Below are 26,712 nucleotides of genomic sequence, written 5' to 3' on the forward strand. Positions count from 1 at the left end.
TTTTCCTTTTCTGGTGGTGCTGACACTTGGACATGCAGCTGTAAGCAGGAAACTAAGAAGCAGCTGTCAAGGCGTCTTCACCTAAGCCAACTTCCATAGCATTTGCTTTAATTAATTGGTTGCAGTCGGGTTGAGTATTTTGAGGAAGGGAAGCTGCATAGAACAGCCTTGCCTTTCCATGAGCAACTGCTTCAGCTTATCCATCTGTTTTGGCCCCTTTCGTTTCAGGCTTACATCAAGTTGCAGAAGTATGACCAAGCCATTGAGGATTGCGACTGGGCTTTAAGGGTAAGCTCTGCCTACATTTCTGTCCAAAGTGGGGAAGGAGATGAGTCATGCTTCATGGCACGCCTGGTTTTGGATTAGTCCAGAGGTTTAAAGGGAAGCTCATTTGCATTTCCACACTTTGCTTCACGGATTTTGCACAGTGCCATTGTTTTTTTTTTCTACTGGCATTGCAGATGACAGAATGGGCCACACACTTAATAACAAGCATTTGAATCTGGAATTACTTTTCTGAGAGTCCAGCCTCTGATTTGGACTCATAACAAGTCACTTACACCCTCTTATCCCTGTGTCCTATTTTGTGAAAAGAAAATCTTATGGCGTCCCAAATGGAGTATGGATTCAAACAGTGTTTACTCAGAAATAGGGCCTACTTTGTATTCTTATTATTATTATTATTATTATTATTATTATTATTATTATTATTATTATCTTAAATACGGCTTCCTTCCTAGTGATGATGATAATGATAATGATAATGATAATGATAATGATAATAATAATAATAATAATAATAATAATAATTTTATTTTCCTATCCTGTCTGCGCCTCCAGCTTCCTTCCTGGTAATAATAATAATAATAATAATAATAATAATAATAATAATAATAATAACTTTATTTTTCTATTCCACCTCCACCTCTGGCTTCCTTCCTGGTGGTAATAATAATAATAATAATAATAATAATAATAATAATAATAATAATAACTTTGTCTATCCTGCCTCCAACTCTTCCTGGTAATAATAATAATAATAATAATAATAATAATAATAATAATAATAATAATAATAATAACAACTTTATTTTTCTATCCCGCCTCCACCTCCGGCTTCCTTCCTGGCAATAATAATAATAATAATAACAGCAACTTTATTTTTCTATTCCACCTCCACCTCTGGCTTCCTTCCTGGTAATAATAATAATAATAATAATAATAATAATAATAATAATAATAACAACTTTATTTGTCTATCCTGCCTCCAACTCTTCCTGGTAATAATAATAATAATAATAATAATAATAATAATAATAATAGCTTTATTTTTCTATCCCGCCTCCACCTCCGGCTTCCTTCCTGGCAATAATAATAATAATAATAATAATAATAATAATAATAATAATAATAACTTTATTTTTCTATCCCGCCTCCACCTCCGGCTTCCTTCCTGGCAATAATAATAATAATAATAATAATAATAATAATAATAATAACTTTATTTTTCTATCCCGCCTCCACCTTCGGCTTCCTTCCTGGCAATAATAATAATAATAATAATAATAATAATAATAACTTTATTTTTCTATCCCACCTCCACCTCCGGCTTCCTTCCTGGTAATAATAATAATAATAACTTTATTTTTCTATTCCACCTCCATCTCCCCGCAGGGACTCAGGACGGCTAATACAGGGCCAAGCCCAAAAAACAAATAGTATGCAAAATAAAATACACATTAAAAACAGCATCTTCAACCAAATAAAACATATTAAAACCAAATGATACAATATAATAACAGTAAAAAGCAATTTAAAACATGGAATGATGACATAGAAGGACCACCATTTAGGAAAAGTGGTAAGGATTGCTGCCTAAAGTACTTTGCAAATTAAAGTTGTTATGAGTAAGATATTAAGCTTAAATTCTTTTCCTCTCTAAGAGATATAGAAAAGTCTTCCTTAACACCCATTCTGCCTTTTAATGTAAAACTTAAATGAGAAGGTTTTCACTCCGGGGAGAAGATGGATTAACATTCATGCCTGCACAATGTGAAACTAATCTCCCAGCTTCTCATTTGTTTCAGTTCAAATATTTAATTAAAGATGGATGTAATTAATGATAAATTAATTACTTTGCAGCACCCCCAGAGATCTGTGTCAACACCTCAACTTAGTATTCTAGTTCAATTCGCTCAGCAAATGTGACATTTGCTTCGAACTAGAACAAGAAAAGGTTCAACCAATGTCGCATGCTAAGTGGGTTTTAAAATCCCGATTTCCGTTGAAGCTGTGCCTTCCTAAAACACCTTAATGGCTTTGGCTCAGTTGTATTCATGGTCTTACTCCGGGCTTTCACCCTGGGATCCTTTTTTTGCAGAACTAGAAGAAAACGTCTTCAAGAAATAGTCCTTTTCTCAGTATTCAGGAGAGCGAATGATACTTTTTTCTGTTAGTAGTTCATTTTCATTCATTTCATTTACAGTATTTATATTCCGCCCTTCTTTCTCATCCCGAAGGGCAGATCACAATGTATATATACATGGCAAATATTCAATGCCATTAGGCACACGATATATATAGACAAACACATATAGACAGACACAGAGGCAATTTAACACTTTCCAGCTTCCGGCTTCATGGAGGTTGCTCAATTCCGGCCACAGGGGAGCTGCTGCTTCACTGTCCACTTGTGACACCGAGTCCTTGATGGAGTACTTCCTCATGCTTCCTTACGATGCTGGAGATTTTTATAAATAGTTAAATTAGCCTCCCCGCACAAGCAGTACCTAAATTCCTCCTTGACAGATGCAACTGTCTTTCGGGTTGCTCAGGTAAACAACGAGCTGGGGCTATTTAATGGTCAGGAGTTTACCCTGACCCGGGCTGGCTTCGAACTCATGACCGCTTGGTCAGTAGTAATTTATTGCAGCTGGCTACTAACCAGCTTCGCCACTCAATGTGGACGTAACTACACATGGATTCTCACCTTAGCATTCTACTCTCTTCCTCTTCTTGGTGTCCTTCATTCCAACTCTAGGAAAAAGAAAGATTTTTTTGTAGCGATTCTCTTTGCTTAGAGCTAAGAAGGCAATTTTGCATGGTTTGTGGTCCACAAGAAAGGCTAGATTTATTAATTTACATTTATACCCCGCCCTTCTCACCCGGGGGGACTCAGGGCGGCTTACAAAAATTGGCAACATTTAATGCCCAAAAATGCAATCATAAAAGCAAAACAATACATATTAATAATATTGTTAAAACACATTATAAAAACCTTAAAAACATATATATAATTAATTCCAGATCATCCCTTTCTCGTCTTACTTAAAAGGAGGTGAAGAGTCTTACTCACTCACAATCACAATGCTTTTAGATTAGGAAACTGTTGCCTCCGTTTTGCATTTTATCTGGCTTTGTCTGACTTGTAAATTGCCCTCCAAGTGTTTTGGACTTACGGCGTTCCATGAATGAGAGGCCCCATGATTGTGTTTTATGTTGTTTTATATTATAATGTTTTAATTTCACAGTTCTGTGTTTTAATTTATGTTGTAGTTGGGCTTGTCCCCATGTGAGCCACCTATTATTATTATTATTATTATTATTATTATTATTATTATTATTCCCAATTGATACATTCACATCACTGTTTCAGACTCCCAACATTTGGATTTATTTATTTATTTAATACATTTATATCCCGCCCTTCTCACCCCGAAGGGGACTCAGAGCGGCTTACAAATTAAATTTACACATAATATTATATTATTAGCATAGCACAATACTGGCAATAAATTACTATATTGTACTATATTAGTAATATTATATGTAATATGTAATATATAATTAATATGATTATATTGTATTATTAGTATTATATTGTATTATTGGATTTTCCTCATGCACACTTCCAGACTGTATAAGTTTGGGCATTTTTTGTGTGTCTCAATCAAGATAAAAGTGGGATAATAATAATAATAATAATTATTATTATTATTGACACAAACACATAGTATGACACAGCAAATGAGATATATATGCTGGATTTTGTTTATTATTATTTTATTATGACACAGCAAACAAGATAGAGATGCTGGATTTTGTTTCACAAAATCACAAGTCGAATACTTCCCAAGTGTCTAGGGCTGTGTGATGTATTTTCGGATGATGTGTGCAGATCCCAGTAGGGTGGCCTTTTGCAGTTGGCAGATCGTAATTTTGTCAATGTTTATTGTTTCCAAATGCCAGCTGAGATCTTTTGGCACGGCACCCAATGTGCCCATCACCACCGGGACCACCTGCACTGGTTTCTGCCAGAGTCTTTATATTATTATTATTATTATTATTATTATTATTATTATTATTATTATTATTATTATTATTATTATTATTATTAGAGCCCCCTGATGGTGTAGTGGGTTAAAGCCTTGTGACTTGAAGGTTGGGTTGCTGACCCGAAGGCTGCCAGGTTCGAATCCAACCCGGGGAGAGCGCGGATGAGCTCCTTCTATCAGCTCCAGCTCCATGTGAGGACATGAGCGAAGCCTTTCACAAGGATGGTAAAAACATCAAACACATCCGGGCAATGTCCCCTGGGTAATGTCCTTGCAGACAGCCAATTCTCTCGCACCAGAAGAGACTTGCACTTTCTCAAGTCGCTCCTGACACGAAAAAATAATTATTACTATTGCTGTTTCTGACTCTTGGGCTGTGCACTTCCCAAAGTCAAAAGGTCCATTAGCAGCACTGCGCATTGGCCAACCTGCCAGCGGAGAGTGAGCAATTGTTTCCTGTACGTCTCCTCCACGAACCCTTGTAACTGAGAGCTCCTTTGAGCTTCCAGCAGCACTCCTTTCCCTCTGAGATGAGTAGAAAGAGTAATGTTCCCTTCTGAAAGCTTTCCCAAAGATTGTTTCCCTGGCACTTGTCAGGCCATAAGTGCCATTGATTGAGGGTCTACACTCAACACACAACAAGGGCAGCAACAACGCCACAAAACTACCGCCTTTCCGAAAGTCTAATGGCAACCTGCCAATGTAAGCCGTGGCCTCGTTTTGGTATAATTTCGCCTGGGCGGTGCTTTCCATGTCCTGCGAAGGGACATAATTAGAGAGCAGAGCAATCTCTATTGACTTCATGTAACTCCAAGGAAAGCTTCACCGCCTTCTAATGCTGTTGTTCGTTCAGTCTGTGCATGTTGTTACCAGCGTTGGAAAGGAATGTAGTGTTAGACCATTAATGCCAATAGCTTCTGAGTTTCAGCTGCCCTGATGCACATGTATGGCCATGTACCAGAAGCATTCTCTCCTGACGTTTGGCCCACATCTATGGCAGGCATCCTCAGAGGCTGTGAGGCCTGTTGGACCTCCCAACAAGGGACTCCCCCAGGTAGGAAGCAGCCAGGCTTTGAAGCTGCAAGGCCATTCAATGCTAATCAAGGTGGCCAGCTGTAACATTCACACTTGCCTCAAGCAGACAAAAGTTCTTTCTCCCACCCTGGACATCATAAACCCCACTTGCCTAGTTTCCAACTTCTGAGAATGCCTGCCATAGATGTGGGTGAAACATCAGGAGAGAATGCTTCTGGAACATGGCCAGACAGTCCAAAAAACTCAGCAATCCAGTGATTCCGGCCATGAAGGCCTTCGCCAACACGAAGAGAGCATGGGTTGGTAGAATATGGCCTTCTAGATGTGGTTTGACTACAGTTCTCTGGCTATTCTGATTAGCACTCATGGGAGTTGCAGTCCAACCACATCTAAAGGGCTGTAGTTTGCCAGTGCTTGGGCTGGAATGCAGGTTTTATTAAAAACTGGGATCGATTCATCTTTGACGTCTTCGTCAAAGTTTATAGTACATCTTCAGAGGAGCAGTCGGTTCTCAGCAAATGCTCCAAACATCAAACTGTCCCAGTTGTCTGCTTTGTTTTCCCGTTTTCCAAAACAAATGCCAGTCTTATCAACAAGCAGCAGCCATTTGGGGAAACTGTTTTGCTTTTGGGGAACTGATGCCTGCCATGCTTTACTCAACCATTCTGTTTAATGCAGTGCGATGAAAAATGCATCAAAGCCCTCTTCCACATGGGGAAGGCATACCTAGCCCAGGAGCAGTACAGGAAGGTAAGAACCCGATTCACATTTCAGATTCATGCCTATTCTTCTGCTTGTGTTTATTCCCGTGCCAATATGGAGGGTCTCCAATCACTTAGGATCTTTTAAGCCTTCTAACGCTCCGTCTAAGGAAATCTTCCAGGATGCTGTCAACGGCAGCAAAGCCCACTTCTGTTTACTTTATTGTACAGCAATGATGGGCAAGCTTTTGCACTTGGTGTGTCGAAATTCACCAAAAAAACCTAGCATAACTTGGGTGGTGTGTCACTTTGAGAAAAAAAAACATAATTTCGCAATATGTATAGTTTAAATAACAAAAATGTATAATTGCAATATATAACTGTATTTAATAAATCAAAAACTATTTACTACCCTTATTTCCATGTACAACGATCTATGGTACCTCTTGCAGTTTCCACACTGATTTCTCTCTATTGTAGTTTCAATGTAGTCATGAATAATGAATAATATAATAGTAATAATATGATAATATACCACAATAATAATAGAATAATAGAATGATTATATATATATATACACACACACACACACACACACACACACACACACTAGCTGTGCCCAGCCACGTGTTGCTGTGGCGAAGTATGGTGGTATGGGAAATAAAGTATTGAGGAATTGGTGGTAGTTAAGGTAAAGAGTAAAGGTTTTACCTTACATTAAGTCCATTATAAATGGGTTATATAGCTGTGTGGAAGGGCCTTGAGTCTACACTGCCATATAATCCAGTTAAAATCAGATAATCTGTATTTTGTAGGCAGTGTAGCCTAAGTGAGGCCTAACTCTGCCTGTCCTCTGGGCTGAGTGGGTTGCTAGGAGACCAAGTGGGCAGAGCTTAGCCTTCTAACTGGCAGCAATTGGATAAAAACAATTCTTCCTCTCCCTCTAATTAGGACTTTATTTTTCTTTTCTTTTTGTTGTATGAACGTAGAGGCATGGATGAGGGGTTGTGCTGCCAAGTTTAGTGTTTCTGGGATGTGTAGTTTTGTTGTTTTGTCCTAGGCCGAAATTTCATTACCTATATATATATATATATGTAATGTGCATAATTCCCATGGAGTAAACAACAAAACCACTGGACCAAATCACACCAAATTTGGCCACAAAAGACATAGTCATCCAATCAATCTGCAGGCGGCAGTGTGTCAGCAAAAATGGCTAGGCATGTCAGTGCTGACACATGTGTCATAGGTTGGCCATCACTGTTGTACAGCGTATTTTTAATAGTGAAAGGCAGACAGGAATGTGGCAGGGGAGTAAGGAGTTCAATCCGTCCCCCCTCCGCACATCAACAATATGTAGCTGTTATTCTGATACCTATTGAAAACTCTGCTGATGCAATTTGCACATTTGTATTTGGCCTTATATGGCCCTGAGCTATAACCTGAAGGAAACTTAGGAGGCCAAGAGGACCATGCTCCGATTTGCATCACATGGAAACTCACCAGATGAAACACTGAATTTTTTATCCCCTTGATTTGCTCCTCCTCTAACGTCCTGTCCTTGTGCTTTCTAGTCCAGAGAATGCTTCCTGAAGATTTTAGAAATCGACCCCCAAAAGGAGAAGCTGTGTAAAGGTAAGGAAAAGAGCATTTCTGCTTTCATGGGTTTGAAATGTAGTATTTGTACCCTTATTGAGCAGATCTATGCCCCGATGGCGAAGTGCATTAAAGCACTGAGCTGGAGACCGAAAGGTCCCAGGTTCAAACCCCGGGAGCGGCGGGAGCGGCCGCTGTTAGCTCCAGCTTCTGCCAACCTAGCCGTTCGAAAACATGCAAATGTGAGTAGATCAATAGGTACGGCTCCGGTGGGAAGGTAACGGCGCTCCATGCAGTCATGCCAGTGGCCACATGACCTTGGAGGTGTCTACGGACAACGCCGGTTCTTCGGCTTAGAAATGGAGATGAACACCAACCCCCAGAGTCAGACGTCACTGGACTTAACGTCAGGGGAAACCTTTACTTTTACCTATGCTAGATTGAATCCCATTTGCTTTTCCTATGCAGTCTGCACCCTCTTAATTTCTCTGTCTTACCACTTGGGCTTTCAGGGTGCATCGATGAAGTCGACGCGGAGGAGAAAAGGCAGCGCGAGGAGCAGAGCGCCAAGGAGGCCTTTGAATCGGGGAAAAGCGCGGCCGTGTCTGTGAGCCAGTTGCTGGAGAAGCTCAGTGCGCCCGATAAGACCCCGCTCTACTACGCAGGAGGGATGAGGCTCTTGACCGAAGCGGTGCAAGATGGTGAGTAACTCTTATCGTGCCTATTGCTGCTGCAGAGAAATTGCGGGGCTTTGCAATATGGCAATATAAAATATAAGCCATGGGTCTCAGATTTGGGGAGGTGCTTTGCCCACCTGTGGAGCCCCCGATGGTGCAGCAGGTTAAACCGTTGAGCTGTTGAACTTGCTGACCAAAAGGTCAGCGGTTCGAATACATGGAGTGGGGGGAGCTCCCACTGTTAGCTGCAGCTTCTACCAACCTAGCAGTTCGAAAACATGCAAATGTGAGTAGATCAATAGGTACCATTCTGGCGGGAAAGTAACGGTGCTCCATGCAGTCATTCTGGTGGCCACATGACCTTGAAGGTGTTTGTGGACAATGCCGGCTCTTTGGCTTAGAAATGGAGATGAGCACCAACCCCAGAGTCAAACACAACTAGACTTAATGTTAGGGGAAATTTTTTACCTTTTACCTTTGCCCACCTGACACATATATTAGGAGCTAAACAGCCCCATTCCTTGTCTAACTGATATGTTATGTGTTTATTTTAAAGTTTTAAAATTGTTTGGTTTTGCTATGTATTTTACTCTTGTAACTTGTATTGTTTTTATGTATATGTCAACTGTTATTTTAGGGCTTTGTCCTCATGTAAGCCACCCCGAGTCCCCTTGGGGAGATGGAGGCAGAATATGAGAAATAAATTATTATTATTATTATTGACACAAAGACATAGTATGACACAGCAAACAAGATAATATATGCTGGATTTCGTATTACAAAATCACAAGTCGAACACTTCCCAAGTGTCTAGGACTGTGTGATGTATTTTTGGATGATGTGTGCAGATCCCAGCAGGGTGGCCTTTTCCAGTTGGCAGATCGTAATTTTGTCAATGTCTATTGTTTCCAAATGCCGGCTGAGATCTTTTGGCATGGCACCCAGTGTGCCCATCACCACCGGGACCACCTGTACTGGTTTCTGCCAGAGTCTTTGAAGTTCAGTCTTGAGGTCCTGATAGCGGCTGAGTTTTTCCTGCTGTTTTTCATCAATGCGACTGTCACCTGGGATGGCGACATCAATGATCCAAACCTTGTTCTTTTCCACAACTGTGATGTCTGGTGTGTTGTGTTCCAGAACTTTGTCAGTCTGGATTCGGAAGTCCCACAGTATCTTTGCGTGCTCATTTTCCAATACTTTTGCAGGTTTGTGATCCCACCAGTTCTTTACTGCTGGGAGGTGATACTTGAGGCATAAGTTCCAATGGATCATTTGGGCCACATAGTTGTTCCTCTGTTTGTAGTCTGTCTGTGCGATTTTCTTACAGCAGCTGAGGATATGATCCATGGTTTCATCCGCTTCCTTGCACAGTCTGCATTTTGGGTCATCAGCTTATTATTATTATTATTATTATTATTATTATTATTATTATTATTATTATTATTATTATTATCTTGTCTCTTAATGCCTGGTTTTGAGCACACTGGAGCCTGTTTTCCCCATATGTCTCTTAAGTGGGTATCTTTGAATTTATTACAGGCACTGAGCAGACCCTGTTTCGGACAAACAATGGATTCAGTGTCATCAATGACAACGAGGTCATAAGACGGTAAGGGCGAACGGTAGGCATTACGGGAGAAAGTGGGGAGGCGAGATGGTTGGCAAGAAACACAACCTGAAATTCAGAAAGCCTGATGAGATGATAGCGAAGCCAGCAATTGTGAAGCCGTCCTGACTTTTGTGCCCCTATCTCAGGTTAGAGATGCACAACATGAATAGGATTTAGAGCAGGCACGGGCCAACTTGGGTCATTGTTCCAGGTGTTTTGGACTCCAACTCCCACCATTCCTAACAGCCACAGGCCCCTTCCTTTTCCTCCCCAGCCGCTTAAGCGGCTGGGGAGGAAAAGGAAAGGGCCTGAGGCTGTTAGGAATGGGAGTTGAAGTCCAAAACACCTGGAGCAATGAGTGGAGTTGCTTTACGCCAGAGGTGGGTGAGGACATCCCTTTGTGCCTTTGATGGCACTGCTGGAAGCTCGTTTCTTTCCCGGGTCTCTTTCATCTTTCGAATCAAGAGAGGAGGAAATATTCCTTCAGGATTTATGCTTTCATGACAGTCCTGCTAGTTGACTCAATTTGGCAAGCCGTTAGCACTGCAGCGATTCTTTAGTGCTTCTTCCCTGCCCCAAATCTGATCAAAGACTGTGCCGATTTCATATCAGTTCTTTCAGAAAGCGGATCACAGAGAGAGATTGGCAGCATATATCAACAGGAAATGTGTTTCTGAGTGACAAGAGTTAACTTTAAGGTGTTGTCGAACGCTTTCATTGCTGTGAGTTTTCTGCACTGTCTGGCCATGTTCTAGAAGCATTCTCTCCTGACGTTTCACCCACATCTATGGCAGGCATCCTCAGAGGTTGTGAGGTCTGTTGGAAACGAGGCAAGTGGGGTTTATATACGTCCAGGGAAATCAGTCCTGAAAACAGTTAACTTTAAGGTGTTGTCGAAGGCTTTCATGGCCGGAATCACTGGGTTGCTATGAGTCTTCTGCGCTGTCTGGCCATGTTCTAGAAGCATTCTCTCCTGACGTTTCTCCCACATCTATGGCAGGCATCCTCAGAGGTTGTGAGGTCTGTTGGAAGCTAGTCAAGTGGGGTTTATATATGTCCAGGGTGGGAGAAAGAACTCTTGTCTGTTGGAGGCAAGTGTGAATGTTGCGATTGGCCACCTTGATTAGCATTGAATAGCCTTGCAGCTTCAAAGCCTGCTTCTTGGCAGGGGGTTGGACTGGATGGCCCATGAGGTCTCTTCCAACTCTACTGTTCTATGATTCTATGATTAAGCCTGCTTGCTTCCTGCCTGGGGGAATCCTTTGTTGGGAAGTGTTAGATGTCCCTGATTGTTTCTTGTCTGGAATTCTGATTTTTGTTCTTTGCTTACTGTCCTGATTCTAGAGTTTTTAATACTGGCAGATTTTGTTCATTTTCATGGTTTCCTCCTTTCTGTTGAAATTGCCCACCTGCTTGTGGATTTCAATGGCTCCTCTGTGTAGGTAGGAAGCAGCCAGGCTTTGAAACTGCGAGGTCATTCAGTGCTAATCAAGCTGGCCAATTTCAACATCCACACTTGCTTTCAACAGAAAAAAGTTCTTTCTTTCTCCCACCCTGGACATTATCCCACAGATATATAAACCCCATTTGCCTGGTTTCCAACAGACCTCACAACCTCTGAGGATGCCTGCCATAGATGTGGGTGAAACGTTAGGAGAGAATGCTTCTGGAGCATGGCCATACAGCCCAGAAAACTAAAAGCAACACAGCATCTCCCTTGTGAGAGCAAATGAGAAAAGCAGAGGTGGAGAGGTGACAAAACTTAGGGTTGAGCTTCTCTTTGTTCAGAAATTTGGAAGAACTTTTCCCTGAGGCATTTGGAAATTCCTCACCGTCCCTCTTAGCTTTTGTTTCACTAAAGCTATTAGTAAATGTCCACCACAATCCCAATGATTTTGCTTCTAGAAATGCAATTTTGCATGACAGAACAATATCAACGGGCTGAGCAATACCTATTTTTCTCCCTTGAATATCTGGTCTGATGAAGCATCTTGCATGGTTCCAAATCAAAAGCTGGCCTCCATCCGTTCACTTGGTCCAAATAAAAGGCCATGCCTTGCATGTTCCACGTTTCCTTTGCCCCGTGGAACCGACACACTTTCTAAGCTGGATGTCTCCTTGAACCTTAAAGGACCCATTTCTTTTCTAGGCTCCTCCGCTCCGAGACCAGATCGCCTGCTGATGTGGAGCTGACTCTTTCCCTTCTCCTCTTATGGCAAGCTGTTTGCAAAGGGAATGGTAATCAACATGCATTTTTTAAAATCTATTTCTAGTTAGACTTTGGCTGTGTTTTGGGAGCATTGTTTTCAGTAAGCATTGCCCCCGAGCGGTTATGATTATACAGTTCCGTCTTTGCTCTTCTCAAGGAAATGGTGGAACAAAGGGGTGCTTCTTCAGCTGTCTGATCCCCATTATGCAAGGGATCGGCATCATATTTGTGCCCGTTGACGCCAACTATTCCATTTCTTCTGGAAAGTCACTAATTTGGCAGCAAATGGCTTATGGGTCGCAAACCACCACTTTGAACGGCACTGGAGTGAAATACATTATATTCACTTCTTGAACCTAATGAGGCTTAATTCATTCTTCTTTCCATCTTCACTTCAAATGATGCTTGAAAGGTGGCACTACACGATCCATGAATTGTTTCTCATGCATAGATGAGATGCTGGGTTCTCCCTTTACAAATATCATTAGTGAAGCAATGAAGGAAAAATAATGACAGAATGGTTTTCTGTGTTGTCGAAGGCTTTCATGGCTGGAATCACTGGGTTGCTGTGAGTTGTAGAAGCATTCTCTCCTGACGTTTCACCCACATCTATGGCAAGCATCCTCAAAGGTTGTTGAGACCTCAACTAGGCAAGAAACTAGGCGAGAAGGGTTTATATATACAGTAGAGTCTCACTTATCCAAGCTAAACGGGCCGGCAGAAGCTTGGATAAGCGAATATCTTGGATAATAAGGAGGGATTCAGGAAAAGCCTATTAAACATCAAATTAGGTTATGATTTTACACATTAAGCACCAAAACATCATGTTTTACAACAAATTTGACAGAAAAAGCAGTTCAATACGCAGTAATGTTATGTTGTAATTACTGTATTTACAAATTTAGCACCAAAATATCACGATATATTGAAAACATGACTACAAAAATGGCTTGGATAATCCAGAAACTTGGATAGGTGACGCTTGGATAAGTGAGACTCTACTGTATGTGGAATAATGTCCAGGAGAAAGAACTCTTGTCTGTTAGAAGCAAGTGGGAATGTTTCAATTAATTAATGTATTATTTATTACAGTAGAGTCTCACTTATCCAAGCCTCACTTATCCAAGCCTCTGGATCATCCAAGCCATTTTTATCGTCAATGTTTTCAATATATCATGATATTTTGGTGCTAAATTCGTATATACAGTAATTACAACATAACATTACTGCGTATTGAACTACTTTTTCTGTCAAATTTGTTGTATAACATGATGTTTTGGTGCTTAATTTGTAAAATCATAACCTAATTTGATGTTTAATAGGTTTTTCCTTAATCCCTCCTTATTATCCAACATATTCGCTTATCCAACATTCTGCCGGCCCGTTTAGCTTGGATAAGTGAGACTCTACTGTATGTGGAATAATGTCCAGGAGAAAGAACTCTTGTCTGTTAGAAGCAAGTGGGAATGTTTCAATTAATTAATTAATTTATTATTATTTATTTATTATTTATTACAATACTTATATCCCGCCCTTCTCACCCATCGGGGACTCAGGGCGGCTAACAATAAAACACAATATAAAAATATTACAAACAATTCAATCAGTTAAAAATTAAATACATTAAACATCGATAAAAAATATACATATAAATACACAATTGGCGCATTTCGAGTCTGATAACTGTTCTGTCATTGAGTTCTAGGATGGTAATAGTTGATGCCGCTGTTATTAATCACCTTGATTAGCATTGAAAAGCCTTTCATCTTCAAGGCCTGGCTGCTTCCTGCCTGGGGGAATCCTTTGTTGGGAGGTGTTTGCTGGCCCTGATTGTTTCATATCTGGAATTCCCTGTTTATAGAGTGTTGTTCTTTATGTACTGTCATGATTTTAGAGGTGTTTTTTTTTTTTTAATACTGGTAGCCAGATTTTCCTTCCCATTGCTTGAGCAGAGGACAGAGCAAGATTCTGGCCTCGGGAACAAGCACGTGATTGCCGACAAGGACTTTTGGAAAGCTGAAACTCTTTGGTGTTGTTGTACGTCTTTCGGGCTGTGTGGCCATGTTCCAGAAGTATTCTCTCCTGACGTTTCGCCCACATGTATGGCAGGCATCCTCAGAGGTTGTGAGGTGTGGATAAACTAAGTAAGGAAAGGAAAGAATATATATCTGTGTAGAGTCCAGAGTGTGGCAAGAGTCCTTTGTCACTGGGAAGCCAGCATTAATGTTTCAGTTAATCACCCTAATTAGCATTGGAAAGGTTTTGTCTCTTGCCTGGGGGGATCCTTTGTTCAGTTATTAGCTGTCCTCTGCCCTCAGAGTGTTGGTTCCCATCTACTGTTTTGATTTTAGAGTTTTTTAATACTGGTAGCCAGATTTTGTTCATTTTCATGGTTTCTTCCTTTCTGTTGAAGTTGTCCACATGCTTGTGGATTTCAATGGCTTCTCTGTGTAGTCTGACATGATAGTTGTTAGAATGGTCCAGCATTTCTGTGTTCTCAAATAATATCCTGTGTCCAGGCTGGTTCATCAAGTGCTCTGCTATGGCTGATTTCTCTGATTGAATTAGTCTGCAGTGCCTTTCATGTTCTTTGACTCTTGTTTGGGCGCTGCGTTTACTTAGTTTATCCATACCTCACAACCTCTGAGGATGCCTGCCATAGATGTGGGCGAAACGTCAGGAGAGAATACTTCTGGAACATGGCCACACAGCCCGGAAGACGTACAACAACCCTGTGATCCCGGCCATGAAACCCTTCGGGGTGAGAAGGGCGGAATATAAGTGCTGTAAATAAAATAATATAAATAAATAACTCTGTGTGTTTCGCCCTGCAGAGGAGAACCAACGCTTCCTTCTAACTCACCCCGATGTGAACTTGCACCTTCCAACTCTGTTGCTTTCGGAGAGGCCCGAAATCCAAGAGCAGTGCCTGGCCCTGCTGTGTCTCTATGCGGAGACGGAGAGCGGGAGGAGCTTACTGGTCCGACACCTGGACACCACCAAGTACAGTATTGCCTTTTTTTAAAAAAATCATGCATCCAATGTAAATTATGCATCAGATAAAGGCAAGATATAAATATGTCAACAAACACATTGAATGTGGTGCTTCCACCAGATTTTCTGCTTCCCCTTTCCCTCCTGCATCCTACTGTCCATCATAAAAACAAACACCTGCTCTGGCAAACTCCAATAAGTTTTTAGGAGCCAGAAAGAGTTGTGTAAAATTAGGAGAGAATCCTAATTTCTGTCCCAGTTGGATACCAAAGTAAACAACCCGATCTTGTTGCTGGGAAGTAACATAATTTTCATGCCCCGGTTTTGTGTTGGCAGAAATGGTACATCGTATTCCAAGCCCTGATCACGATTCAGCTACCTTTTAAGTTTACCTTTAGTTTTGACTCCTGGGGCTTATGTTTCGCTCCTTAGTGTTTTGTTTGACAGAGAAAAAAGGACTATTAATCCAGTCTTGCAGGCAGGGTTAGCATACTAAAGGATCTTTGAGAAAAACGTCTTCCTCGGGAGCCTCCTTGATCTCTCTCTCCTTTTCTGATAGTCTTCATGCCTTATTGCTAAGCTGGTTGCCACAGAAAAGGCCGATAACAGTTGCTTGGAGGTCTGAACTGATGGTTGGCGGAGGGCTGCAAGTTAATCTCACCTGATCTTTAAGAAAACTAAAACAAAATAGCATAGACTTTGCCTTAGCTTCTTCAGGAAAGCATAGGTAATCCCTTTTCCCCTTCCAGCTACAAAGCAATAATAATAATAGAAAACACCGCCAGCAAAGAACAGAGGCTGCCTCTGGGGAAAACACATACTAATTGTGAAATTAAAAACAAATTACGTTGTCCTTCTACACCGAAAGCCTTCGCCAGCAGTTTAAAAAGAGTTCACTGCATTGAAGTCTTAGTCTTGCTGTTATAGTCTGGATTTGTGCTCATTTCTTTAGCAAGGTCAGTTTAAATTTTCCATGTTTCTACATAGTGATGCTGTATATAGCAGCAGTATTAGTTGAGGTGAATGCTTCTTATCCTAAGATCAATTCTGCAGTTTGTTGTCGAAGGCTTTCATGGCTGGGATCACAGGGTTGTTGTATGTCTTTCGGGCTGTGTGGCCATGTTCCAGAAGCATTCTCTCCTGATGTTTCGCCCACATCTATGGCAGGCATGCCTGCCATAGATGTGGGCGAAACGTCAGGAGAGAATGCTTCTGGAACATGGCCACACAGCCCGAAAGACATACAACAACCCAATTCTGCAGTTATTTTACCAAGCTATCAGTATAACTCAAACATGGGCAAACTTCGGCCCTCCCTGCGAGTGTTTTGGACTTCAACTCCCACAATTCCTGGCCTCAGGCCCTTTTCTTTCCCCACTCAGCCACGGCTGCAGTTGTAGACCATAATGGCCTTGTCTTCTCTCTTTGCCAGGTGGCTCCAGCTCTTCCTGTCTTTCCTCAAGCTTTCTGACAACCGGGCCCGCTACGCCATGAACCTGCTAACCAGCTTAATCGCAGAGGATAAGTAAGTCCTGCTTCTCAAATTCCTCACCTCTGGAGAAGTAGGTACATTTTATTTTAGTTATTTACAATATTTATATTCCTCCCTTCTCACCCCGAAGGGGACTCAGGGCAGATCACAATATGCACATAATTGGCAAACATTCACATAGAACAGAGACAGACATAGAGGCAATTTAAACCTTCTCCAGCTTCCTGAGGGTATGCTCGATTCCGGCCACAGGAGGAGCAGCTGCTTCATCATCCACTACGACGGCAACTTCCTCATTCCAAACACTTGCTGGACGATTTTTTAGGGTGTCGTAAATTAGTTAAATTAGCTTCCCCACATATAAGTGGTACCTACATTTCCTACTTGATATGGATGCAACTACCTTTCGGGTTGCTTAGATCAGCAATGAGCAGGGGCTGTTTATTTATTTATTTATTTATTTATTTATTTACAGTATTTATATTCCGCCCTTCTTTCTCACCCCGAAGGGAACTCAGGGCGGATTACAATGAACACATATATGGCAAACATTCAATGCCAACAGACAAACAACATATATAGACAGACACAGAGGCATTTAAAAATTTTTTTCCAGCTTCACAATTCCCGCCACAGGGGGAGCTGTTGCTTCACCATCCACTGGTGGCTGTAATTCCTCATTCCTTTCCTCGTGTTTTGCTGGCAGTTTTTATGATGTTGTAAATTAGTTAAATTAGCCTCCCGCAGAAATCGTACCTAAATTTCCCTACTTGACAGATGCAACTGTCTTTCGAGGCTGCATAGGTCAACAGCAAGCCGGGCTATTTAATGGTCGGAGGCTTAACCTGACCCGGGCTTCGAACTCATGACCTCTCGGTCAGAAGTGATTTATTGCAGCTGGTTACTAGCCAGCTGCGCCACAGCCCGGCCCACTTAACTAAATACATATTGAGATGTATGACAAAAGCACAGGCAATTTCCCCAGAGCAAGTTGTTTGTCCTGTGTCAGGGAAGGCTGAAGTGAAGGTCTTTTGAGAAGGAATAGATTCAGAAGAATCCAAGATTTCACACAGTCGATTGGAAAGGCTTTGTTTCCATGCGTCCTCCCTCTCCCTCTGTTGTGAGTCAAGACCTAAATCCTAAAATCCACTCTTGTTTCGCTAACAGGTTCAAAATCCAGTGCCGCATCAAGCTTTCCACGGAGGCTTTGCCACTGTTCACGCAGTTACTGGTAGGAAAATCTCCCTGAATTTTGCTGCAGTTTCTATATTGAATCTTTGCCTGAAGAGAGGAACGAGGCAAGGAAATGTACAACTGAGATGTTTTCTGTAGACAGTGTTGGATCCTCAGATTAGTCACATGAATTGTCACGGCAGCTGTGGCGGTGATGGCTTGAGACTATAACAAGCTGGGAATTTGGTTTTGTTTGGTTTTGTCTTAGCCTTGTCTCATGTCTTGAAGGGTCCAAAGCTCCCTGCTTTGTAGGTATTTAACTGTGGAATTCATTGTGCAGGAAAAAAGAATACCACCCAGTCCTCTACTAATCTGTGATTTTCTTCTGCAAGAATTGTGGCTTTGAGCTAAAGAATTGCCTCACAGCTCGAAGCCTCTTCTGTTTCTTTCCTTGCACTGTGTTCCTTCGAATTTTAAAAATATGAAATAATATTTTAAAAACCCCAGTCAAGTAATGTTTCTCTTGCCCCTTGCTCTTCATAACACTACCAAGGGAGCAGTTTCTATAAACCAAAACCCCACTTTCCAGGCTTTTTTAAAAAAATATAAAAACCAGAAACCAGAGAATCAAAGTCAGATTTTTTTTCCTCGCATAATAGTCGCACCCCCATTTTGATGAAAAAAGGGCGAAAGTGTGACTATTATGCAATGCCTTTGTGAAATAGTTGAAGACATGGCTATTTCAGTGTATGTTTGATTAATTCACCAACATGATAGACCCTTTCACCAAGACATTACTTAGCACTTGAATCCCTTCCTACCTTGCCTTATCCCATATTATCCCAGTTGACTCTCTGACACTTGTTTATGCACTTTATTAAAGCTTTCAATATTGTGTTTTATATGCCCGACCCCTTTTATTTCGAGTGGCTGATGCTGTATTATTACTCATTTATTCTGCTTTTATGTGTTTTATTGTATTTTTAAAAAATGTTTAAATTATCTATTTTATTTGATTTATGTTATTACTGTTTTTGTTTTGATATTCATTGTAATTGCTTTATTCTGGGATTTTTTGCGCATCGCCCCATGTTAGCCGCCCCGAATCCCTTCGGGGAGATGGTGGCGGGATAAAAAAATAAAGTATTATTATTATTATTTTATTATGACACAGCAAACAAGATAGATATGCTGGATTTCATATCATAAAATCACAAGTCGAACACTTCCCAAGTGTCTAGGACTGTGTGATGTATTTTCAGATGATGCGCGCAGAGTCTTTGAAGTTCAATCTTGAGGTCCTGATAGCGGCTGAGTTTTTTCTGTTGTTTTTCGTCAATGCGACTGTCACCTGGGATGGCAACATCAATGATCCAAACCTTCTTCTTTTCCACAACTGTGATGTCTGGTGTGTTGTGTTCCAGAACTTTGTCAGTCTGGATTCGGAAGTCCCACAGTATCTTTGCGTGCTCATTTTCCAATACTTTGCAGGTTTGTGATCCCACCAGTTCTTTACTGCTGGGAGGTGGTACTTGAGGCATAAGTTCCAATGGATCATTTGGGCCACATAGTTGTGCCTCTGTTTGTAGTCTGTCTGTGCGATTTTCTTACAGCAGCTGAGAATATGATCATTGGTTTCGTTGGTTTTCTTGCACAGTCTGCATTTTGGGTCATCAGCTGATTTTTCGATCTTGGTCTTAATTGCATTTGATCTGATGGCTTGCCCCTGGGCTGCAAGGATCAGGATTGTTATTATTATTATTACTAGCTTTGCCCAGCCACGCGTTGCTGTGGCTTATGCTTTCAGAGTGTTGCTCTTTATTTACTGTCCTGATTTTAGAGATTATATTGTTCTGTATTATTATATCACAGTAATTATTACATATTATATTTATAATCTTATATTATCTGCTTAGAACTGGATTATATGAGGCCCCTTCTACACAGCTGTATAAAATGCACACTGAAGTGGATTATATGGCAGTGTGGAGTCCAGATAATCCAGTTCAAAGCAGATAATATAAGATTATAAATGGGTTATATAGCTGTGTGGAAGGGCCTTGAGTTTACACTGCCATATACTGTAATCCAGTTAAAATAAGATAATCTGTATTTTATAGGCAGTGTGGAAGAGGCCTAAGTGAGGCCTAAGTCTGCCTGTCCCCTGGGCTGAGTGAGTTGCTAGGAGACCAAGTGGGCGGAGCTTAGCCTTCTAACTGGCAGCAATTGGATAAAAACAATTATTCCTCTCCCTCTAATTAGGACTTAATTTTTCTTTTCTTTTTGTTGTATGAACATAGAGGCATGGATGAGGGGTTGTGCTGCCAAGTTTAGTGTTTCTGGGATGTGTAGTTTTGTTTTGTCCTAGGCCGAAATTTCATTACCCTTTTATATATATAGAATATTATTATTATTATTATTATTATTATTATTATTATTATTATTATTATTATTATTATTATGAAATATGCTAGTTTTAATAGAGGGCATTTCCTAAAGGCAGCTGCTGCCTATTCTTTGGGGATATTTGTTGCCCCAACAGGTGCCCTCTTCTTATTCTTGTTTCCAAAAGGGTTCAGTGGAGACGTTGAATGAGCTGGCCCTGGCGCAGTGCATTGCCGTCATGGGAGACCTCTGCTCCGACGTGGTCATCCACCTGCAGATGGCCGAGAGCCACGAATGCTGGGAGGCCTGTGCAAAGTTCGTGGTGAGTAGGCATCCTATGGCTAGATCACCTTGACTTGTATTTTGTATTTCCCTAGGCTGAAGTCTTGTTCCACTTTCATTGTTGGTTATCCTTGGTTCAAACATTGAATCGCCATACAAGCCCAAACATCAAGACAGTCACGCAATCTTAGATAAAATCAGAAAAATCTATGTTACTGTGTGGTAGGGTGGGAATGTCTTCCTTCAAGATGGTGCTAAGTTTCAATTCCCAGTATTCCTTACCTTTGGCTGTACTGACTAATGGGAGTTGCAGTCCCTACCATCTCTGGAGTGTATATCATGCAGTACCTATTGATCTACTCACATTTGCATGTTTTTGAACCGCTAGGTTTTCGAAACTACCTCTTCCCATTTCGGAATATTCTGCTCTTTGGCCTAGATCTATGAATTAGTCTCCTCTTTTTAACATTTTATGCTGCATGTTGATTTTAATGACTGTTTTATTGATGCTGATGTTTTTATTGTTGGGATAATTGTGTTATTGTTTTGTTATTGTTATTATATTGTTGTATCGGGCAAGGCCCCATGTAAGCCGCCCCAAGTCCCTTCGGGGAGATGGGGCGGGGTATAAAAATAAAGTTGTTATTATTATTATTATTATTATTATTATTATTATTATTATTATTATCAACACAACGACGTTGTATGGCACAGCAAACAAGATAGATATGCTGGATTTCGTTTCGCAAAACCACAAGTCGAACACTTCCCAAGTGTCTAGGACTGTGTGATGTATTTTCTGATGATGTGTGCAGATCCCAGTAGGGTGGCCTTTTGCAGTTGGCAGATGGTGATTTTGTCAATGTCTATTGTTTCCAAATGCCGGCTGAGATCTTTTGGCACAGCACCCAGTGTGCCCATCACCACCGGGACCACCTGTACTGGTTTCTGCCAGAGTCTTTGAAGTTCAATCTTGAGGTCCTGATAGCGGCTGAGTTTTTCCTGTTGTTTTTCATCTATGCGACTGTCACCTGGGATGGCAACATCAATGATCCAAACCTTGTTCTTTTCCACAACTGTGATGTCTGGTGTGTTGTGTTCCAGAACTTTGTCAGTCTGGATTCGGAAGTCCCACAGTATCTTTGCATGTTCATTTTCCAATACTTTTGCAGGTTTGTGATCCCACCAGTTCTTTGCTGCTGGGAGGTGGTACTTGAGGCATAAGTTTTTATTATTATTATTATTATGTTGTCATGCCTACAATCCTTTTCAGAGTATTGGTTGTTTCCAGAAATAAAGTTCCTTCCTCACAAGTGAACCCATGTGGATGTGTGTTTGAGGAAAGGATAGGCAGTTTGAAAAGGAACTTTGTGAGTGATAAATCAACCTCTTTTAACAAACGGACTCTCCTTTAATAGTCTCAGTCTGATGCGGAAGCTGCTGTGCCGTGATTTTGTGCACACAAACTCAGTTGTCATTTCGTCCTTTGGTTCCCCATCCTCCTTTAGAGAGGGTAAGAATATATTCCCTTTTCTTGTTTGTTCAGGATGAATGCTGGGTGGAAGGCAAGATCACAAGATACCCAAAGTGCCTGCATGCTGTGCTTGGCTTAATGATGAACCTCTCCCTACAGCACAGTTTGGTCATTCAGGTAAAGCAAAGCGCTGCTTGTAAAGTCCGTTCCCCAAAACAGAGCTGCACTTTAGTACTTCTTGTGAATCTCAATGCTTCTGAGAGGTTTTTCATATCCCTACAGAAAGGAAGGAAAATGTATCATCATCAATAAAAAATAATGATACTTTATTTACCGTATATACTCGAGTATAAGCCGACTCGAATATAAGCCGAGGCACCTAATTTTACCACAAAAAAACCTGGGAAAACATTGACTCCAGTATAAGCTGAGATACCAATAAAATTACATTAATTGAGGCATCAGTAGTTTAAATGTTTTTGAATCTTTACATCAAACTGTAATTTAAGTTATGATTGTTCAACTCTGATTAAATCATTATTTTCATCTTCTTCAATATAAATGTGCTTATGTGCCCTGTTAATAATAATAGAGTGAAATAATAAATGTAATAATAATAATAATAATAATAAATGCAGTAAAATAATAAATGTAATAATAAATAGAGTAAAATAATAAATGTATTAATACAGTAGAGTCTCACTTATCCAAGCTAAACGGGCTGGCAGAAGCTTGGATAAGCAAATATCTTGGATAATAAGGAGGGATTAAGGAAAAGCCTATTAAACATCAAATTAGGTTATGATTTTGCAAATGAAGCACCAAAACATCATGTTTTACAACAAATTTGACAGAAAAAGCAGTTCAATACGCAGTAATGTTATGTTGTAACTACTGTATTTACAAATTTAGCACCAAAATATCATGATGTATTGAAAACATTGACTACAAAAATGGCTTGGATAATCCAGAAGCTTGGATAAGCGAGGCTTGGATAAGTGAGACTCTACTGTATTTTCATCTTTTTCAATGTAAATGTGCTTATGTATCCTTTTAATAATAATAGAGTGAAATAATGAATGGATTTTAATCTTGGACATTCTTAAAATTTTATATAATGTGATTTTATTTTGTAATGGTATCTGTTTTATATGAACTGTTGTTTTGTAGATTGTTTTATATGAATTGTTGTTTTTACATTGTTTTTAGGCATTGAATTTTTGCCTATTTACTGTAAGCAGCTTTGAGTCTCCTTGGAGAGAAAGACGGGGTAAAAGTGATGTAAATAAATAAATAAATAAATAAATAAATGTAATAATAATAATAATAAATGCAGTAAAATAATAAATGTAATAATAAATAGAGTAAAATAATAAATGGATTAATAATAATAAAAATAGAGTAAGATAAATGTAAAAGTAACAACAATAATAAAGTAAAATAATAAATGTAATAATAATAATTAATAGAGTAAAATAATAAATGTAACAATACGAATAATAATAGAGGAAAATAATAACTATACCATATATACTTGAGTATAAGCCGACCTGAATATAAGCCCACCAGGACCTTCACCCGAGTATAAGCCGAGGAGGTTTTATTTTTTCAGTCCTAAAAAAGGGCTGAAAAACTAGGCTTATACTCGAGTATATACAGTATATACCACCCTATCTCCCAAAAGGGACTCAGGGCGGTTTGCAACAATAATACACAACATACAGTACATAGCAATATAAAAACACATTATTACACAAAATAAAATTTTACACTAAAAATGACAATCAATGATAATCACAACAGCGTCCAATCGAGGGGTGAGGATCAATAATCCCATAGGTTAACATAGTCCATAAACAGGAGAAGACGAGACTGTGTAGTATATTTGTTTTTTATATTGTATTGCATTATTTTTAAATCTCATTGTTTTAGTTGATTGTGTGCATTGTATGCTATGTTGTTGTTATATCCCCATTGTAAGCTGCCCCGAGTCCCGGTAGGGAGATGGTGGCAGGGTATAAATAAAGTTGTTGTTATTATTATTATTATTATTATTATTATTATTATTATTATTATTATTATTATTTCGGGTCAAATTCGTTGGGATCATTTCATCCTTCAGTTTGCTCAAGGAGATATGCATCTTGCCATTCCTTAGGTCCTTGTCACAAGTTACACTATAAAGCAGGCATGGGCAAACTTTGGCCCTCTGGGTGTTTTGGATTTCAACTCCCACAATTCCTAACAGCCTACCGGCTGTTAGGAATTGTGGGAGTTGAAGTCCAAAACACCCAGAGGGCCAAAGTTTGCCCATGCCTGCTACAAAGTAAGGACTTCCCTGGAGACTAGGACTCAGTGGAGCCATGAGTTCAAATGACAGGAAAGGAGATTCCACCTGAACTTCCTGACTGTAAGAAAAGCTGTTCAGCAGTGGAACTCTCTGCCTCAGAGTCTGGTGGAGGCTCCGGCTGAATGGCCATCCATCAGGCAAGGTTTGATTGTGCTTTTCCTCCGTGGCAGAAGGGGGTTGGACTGGATGACCCTGGGGTCTCTTCCAATTCTATGATTCTACGACTATCCAACCTGAGTTGTTGTTTTGTGATTGAGAGAACCCTGTTGTGCCAAAACCCAAGTGGTTGAGCATTCTGCTTCTAATGATTGTTTCAGGAATTTGCTGAAGAAATCACTCAGAAATGCATGTCCCTCGTCAACAGCAAGGAGGGAAGAATCGTGACCGTAAGTGTTCCCTGTTTGAGCCCAGGCAGGACGGTGATGTGCAAGAGCTTAAGCGGCTGAAGGCGGAAAGGAAAGGGCCTGAGGCTGTTAGGAATGGTGGGAGTTGGAGTCCAAAACACCTGGAGGAGGGCCCAAATTTGCCCATGCATGGTGTAACACCATAGGCTTCATGCACTTCAATCCAAGTCCCAAAAGGTGAACCAATAATTTGACTTGAAGGAAGAGTCCAGAGCTTCAGGCAGCTCTTTGCAACACTCCCCTGCAACCACAGATCAATTTTCTTTTCATTTAGCGAGCCATTGGACTTCTAAGCCACATCCTCCCTGTCAGTCTGGTGGCCTTGGAAGAAGCCATGAAGCAAGGCGTGGTGAAGAAAATGATCAAGTTCTTGAAGGTTGTTGTTGTTGTTGTTGTTGTTGTTGTTATTATTATTATTATTTTATTGGGCTCAGGCTGTGGCGCAGGCTGGAGAGCAGCTGCAATGAATCACTGCAATGAATCACTCTGACCAGGAGGTCATGAATTCGAAGCCCGCTCGGAGCCTATGTTTGTTTGTCTTTGTTCTATGTTAAAAGGCATTGAATGTTTGCCTATATGTGTAATGTGATCCACCCTGAGTCCCTTTCGGGGTGAGAAGGACGCAATATAAATGCTGCAAATAAATAAATAAATAAATATTGTATGACACAGCAATAATAATAAAAAATAAAACTTTATTTATATACCGCCCTATCTCCCAGATGGTACTCAGGGCGGTTTACAGTCATAAAAGCAACACAACATTACACAACGACATAACACACATTATTAAACAAGGTAAAATAATACAATTATAACACTAAATCACACTTACATGTGTGATATGCTGGATTTCGTTTCACAAAATCACAACTCGAACACTTCCCAAGTGTCTAGGACTGTGTGATGTATTTTCGGATAATGCGTGCAGATCCCAGTAGGGTGGCCTTTTGCAGGGATCTGCACACATTATTATTATTATTATTATTATTATTATTATTATTATGTTTGTTTATATCCTGCTTTTTCTCTCCATACGGAGACTCGGAGCAGCTCATATATTAAAAAGCATTGCAATTCAAACTTAAAATATACAGTAGAGTCTCACTTATGCAAGCTAAACAGGCCAGCAGAAGCTTGGATAAGCGAATATCTTGGATAATAAGGAGGGATTAAGGAAAAGCCTATTAAACATCAAATTAGGTTATGATTTTACAAATTAAGCACCAAAACATCATGTTTTACAACAAATTTGACAGAAAAAGCAGTTCAATACGCAGTAATGTTATGTTGTAATTATTGTATTCACGAATTTAGCACCAAAATATCACGATATATTGAAAACATTGACTACAAAAATTGCTTGGATAATCCAGAACCTTGGATAAGCGAGTCTTGGATAAGTAAGACTCTGCTGTAGTAAAGATAAAGGTTTCTCCTGACGTTAAGTCCAGTCGTGTCTTGTCTCTGAGGGTTGGTGCTCATCTCCATTTCTAAGCCAAAGCGCTGGTGTTGTCCATAGACACCTCCAAGGTCATGTGGCCGACATAACTGCATGGAGAGCTGTTTCCCACAGAAACAGTACCTATTGATCTACTCACATTTGCGTGTTTTCGAACTGCTAGGTTGGCAGAAGCTGGAGCTCATTCCGCTACCCGGATTCGAACTATCGACCTTTTGATCCGCAAGTTCAGCAGCTCAGCGCTTTAACACACTTCGCCACCGAGGACTCCACTTAAAATATACAAATATTAAAACAGTATTAAAGCATCATTAATATTAAAACCATTTGGGTTAAATCCATAAAAGCCTATGAAGTATATAAAAACAAATAAGATCACAGCAGGGTTGGGGTAGGTGCCCCATGTGGTCTCTTCCAGCTCTATTGTTCTATGATTCTATGCTGTGTCTTCATCGGATTCCTCCCCAATGTGAGTCCTTTGATGTCTATGTAGATGAGAATTCAGTGAGAAGTTCTTTCCACACTCCAGGCATTT

At 40.3% G+C, this 26,712-nt stretch overlaps 1 protein-coding gene across 2 annotated transcripts in view; it reads left to right on the forward strand.

The window, feature by feature from the left end:
• ttc12 (tetratricopeptide repeat domain 12) overlaps positions 1-26,712 on the forward strand; it is a 41,488-nt gene that overhangs the window by 10,013 nt on the left and 4,763 nt on the right. For both annotated transcript variants that reach the window (XM_062961059.1, XM_062961060.1), the window contains 13 exons: positions 229-288; positions 6,048-6,119; positions 7,645-7,705; positions 8,179-8,367; positions 9,883-9,952; positions 12,102-12,190; positions 14,996-15,164; positions 16,588-16,680; positions 17,815-17,878; positions 20,393-20,527; positions 22,034-22,138; positions 24,629-24,697; positions 24,990-25,091. In XM_062961059.1, the coding sequence (XP_062817129.1) occupies positions 229-288; positions 6,048-6,119; positions 7,645-7,705; positions 8,179-8,367; positions 9,883-9,952; positions 12,102-12,190; positions 14,996-15,164; positions 16,588-16,680; positions 17,815-17,878; positions 20,393-20,527; positions 22,034-22,138; positions 24,629-24,697; positions 24,990-25,091 (1,278 nt within the window). The remainder of the gene's footprint in view (positions 1-228; positions 289-6,047; positions 6,120-7,644; positions 7,706-8,178; positions 8,368-9,882; positions 9,953-12,101; positions 12,191-14,995; positions 15,165-16,587; positions 16,681-17,814; positions 17,879-20,392; positions 20,528-22,033; positions 22,139-24,628; positions 24,698-24,989; positions 25,092-26,712) is intronic.

Source organism: Anolis carolinensis, unplaced genomic scaffold, assembly GCF_035594765.1.
Source record: "Anolis carolinensis isolate JA03-04 unplaced genomic scaffold, rAnoCar3.1.pri scaffold_8, whole genome shotgun sequence".
NCBI lineage: Eukaryota > Metazoa > Chordata > Lepidosauria > Squamata > Dactyloidae > Anolis > Anolis carolinensis.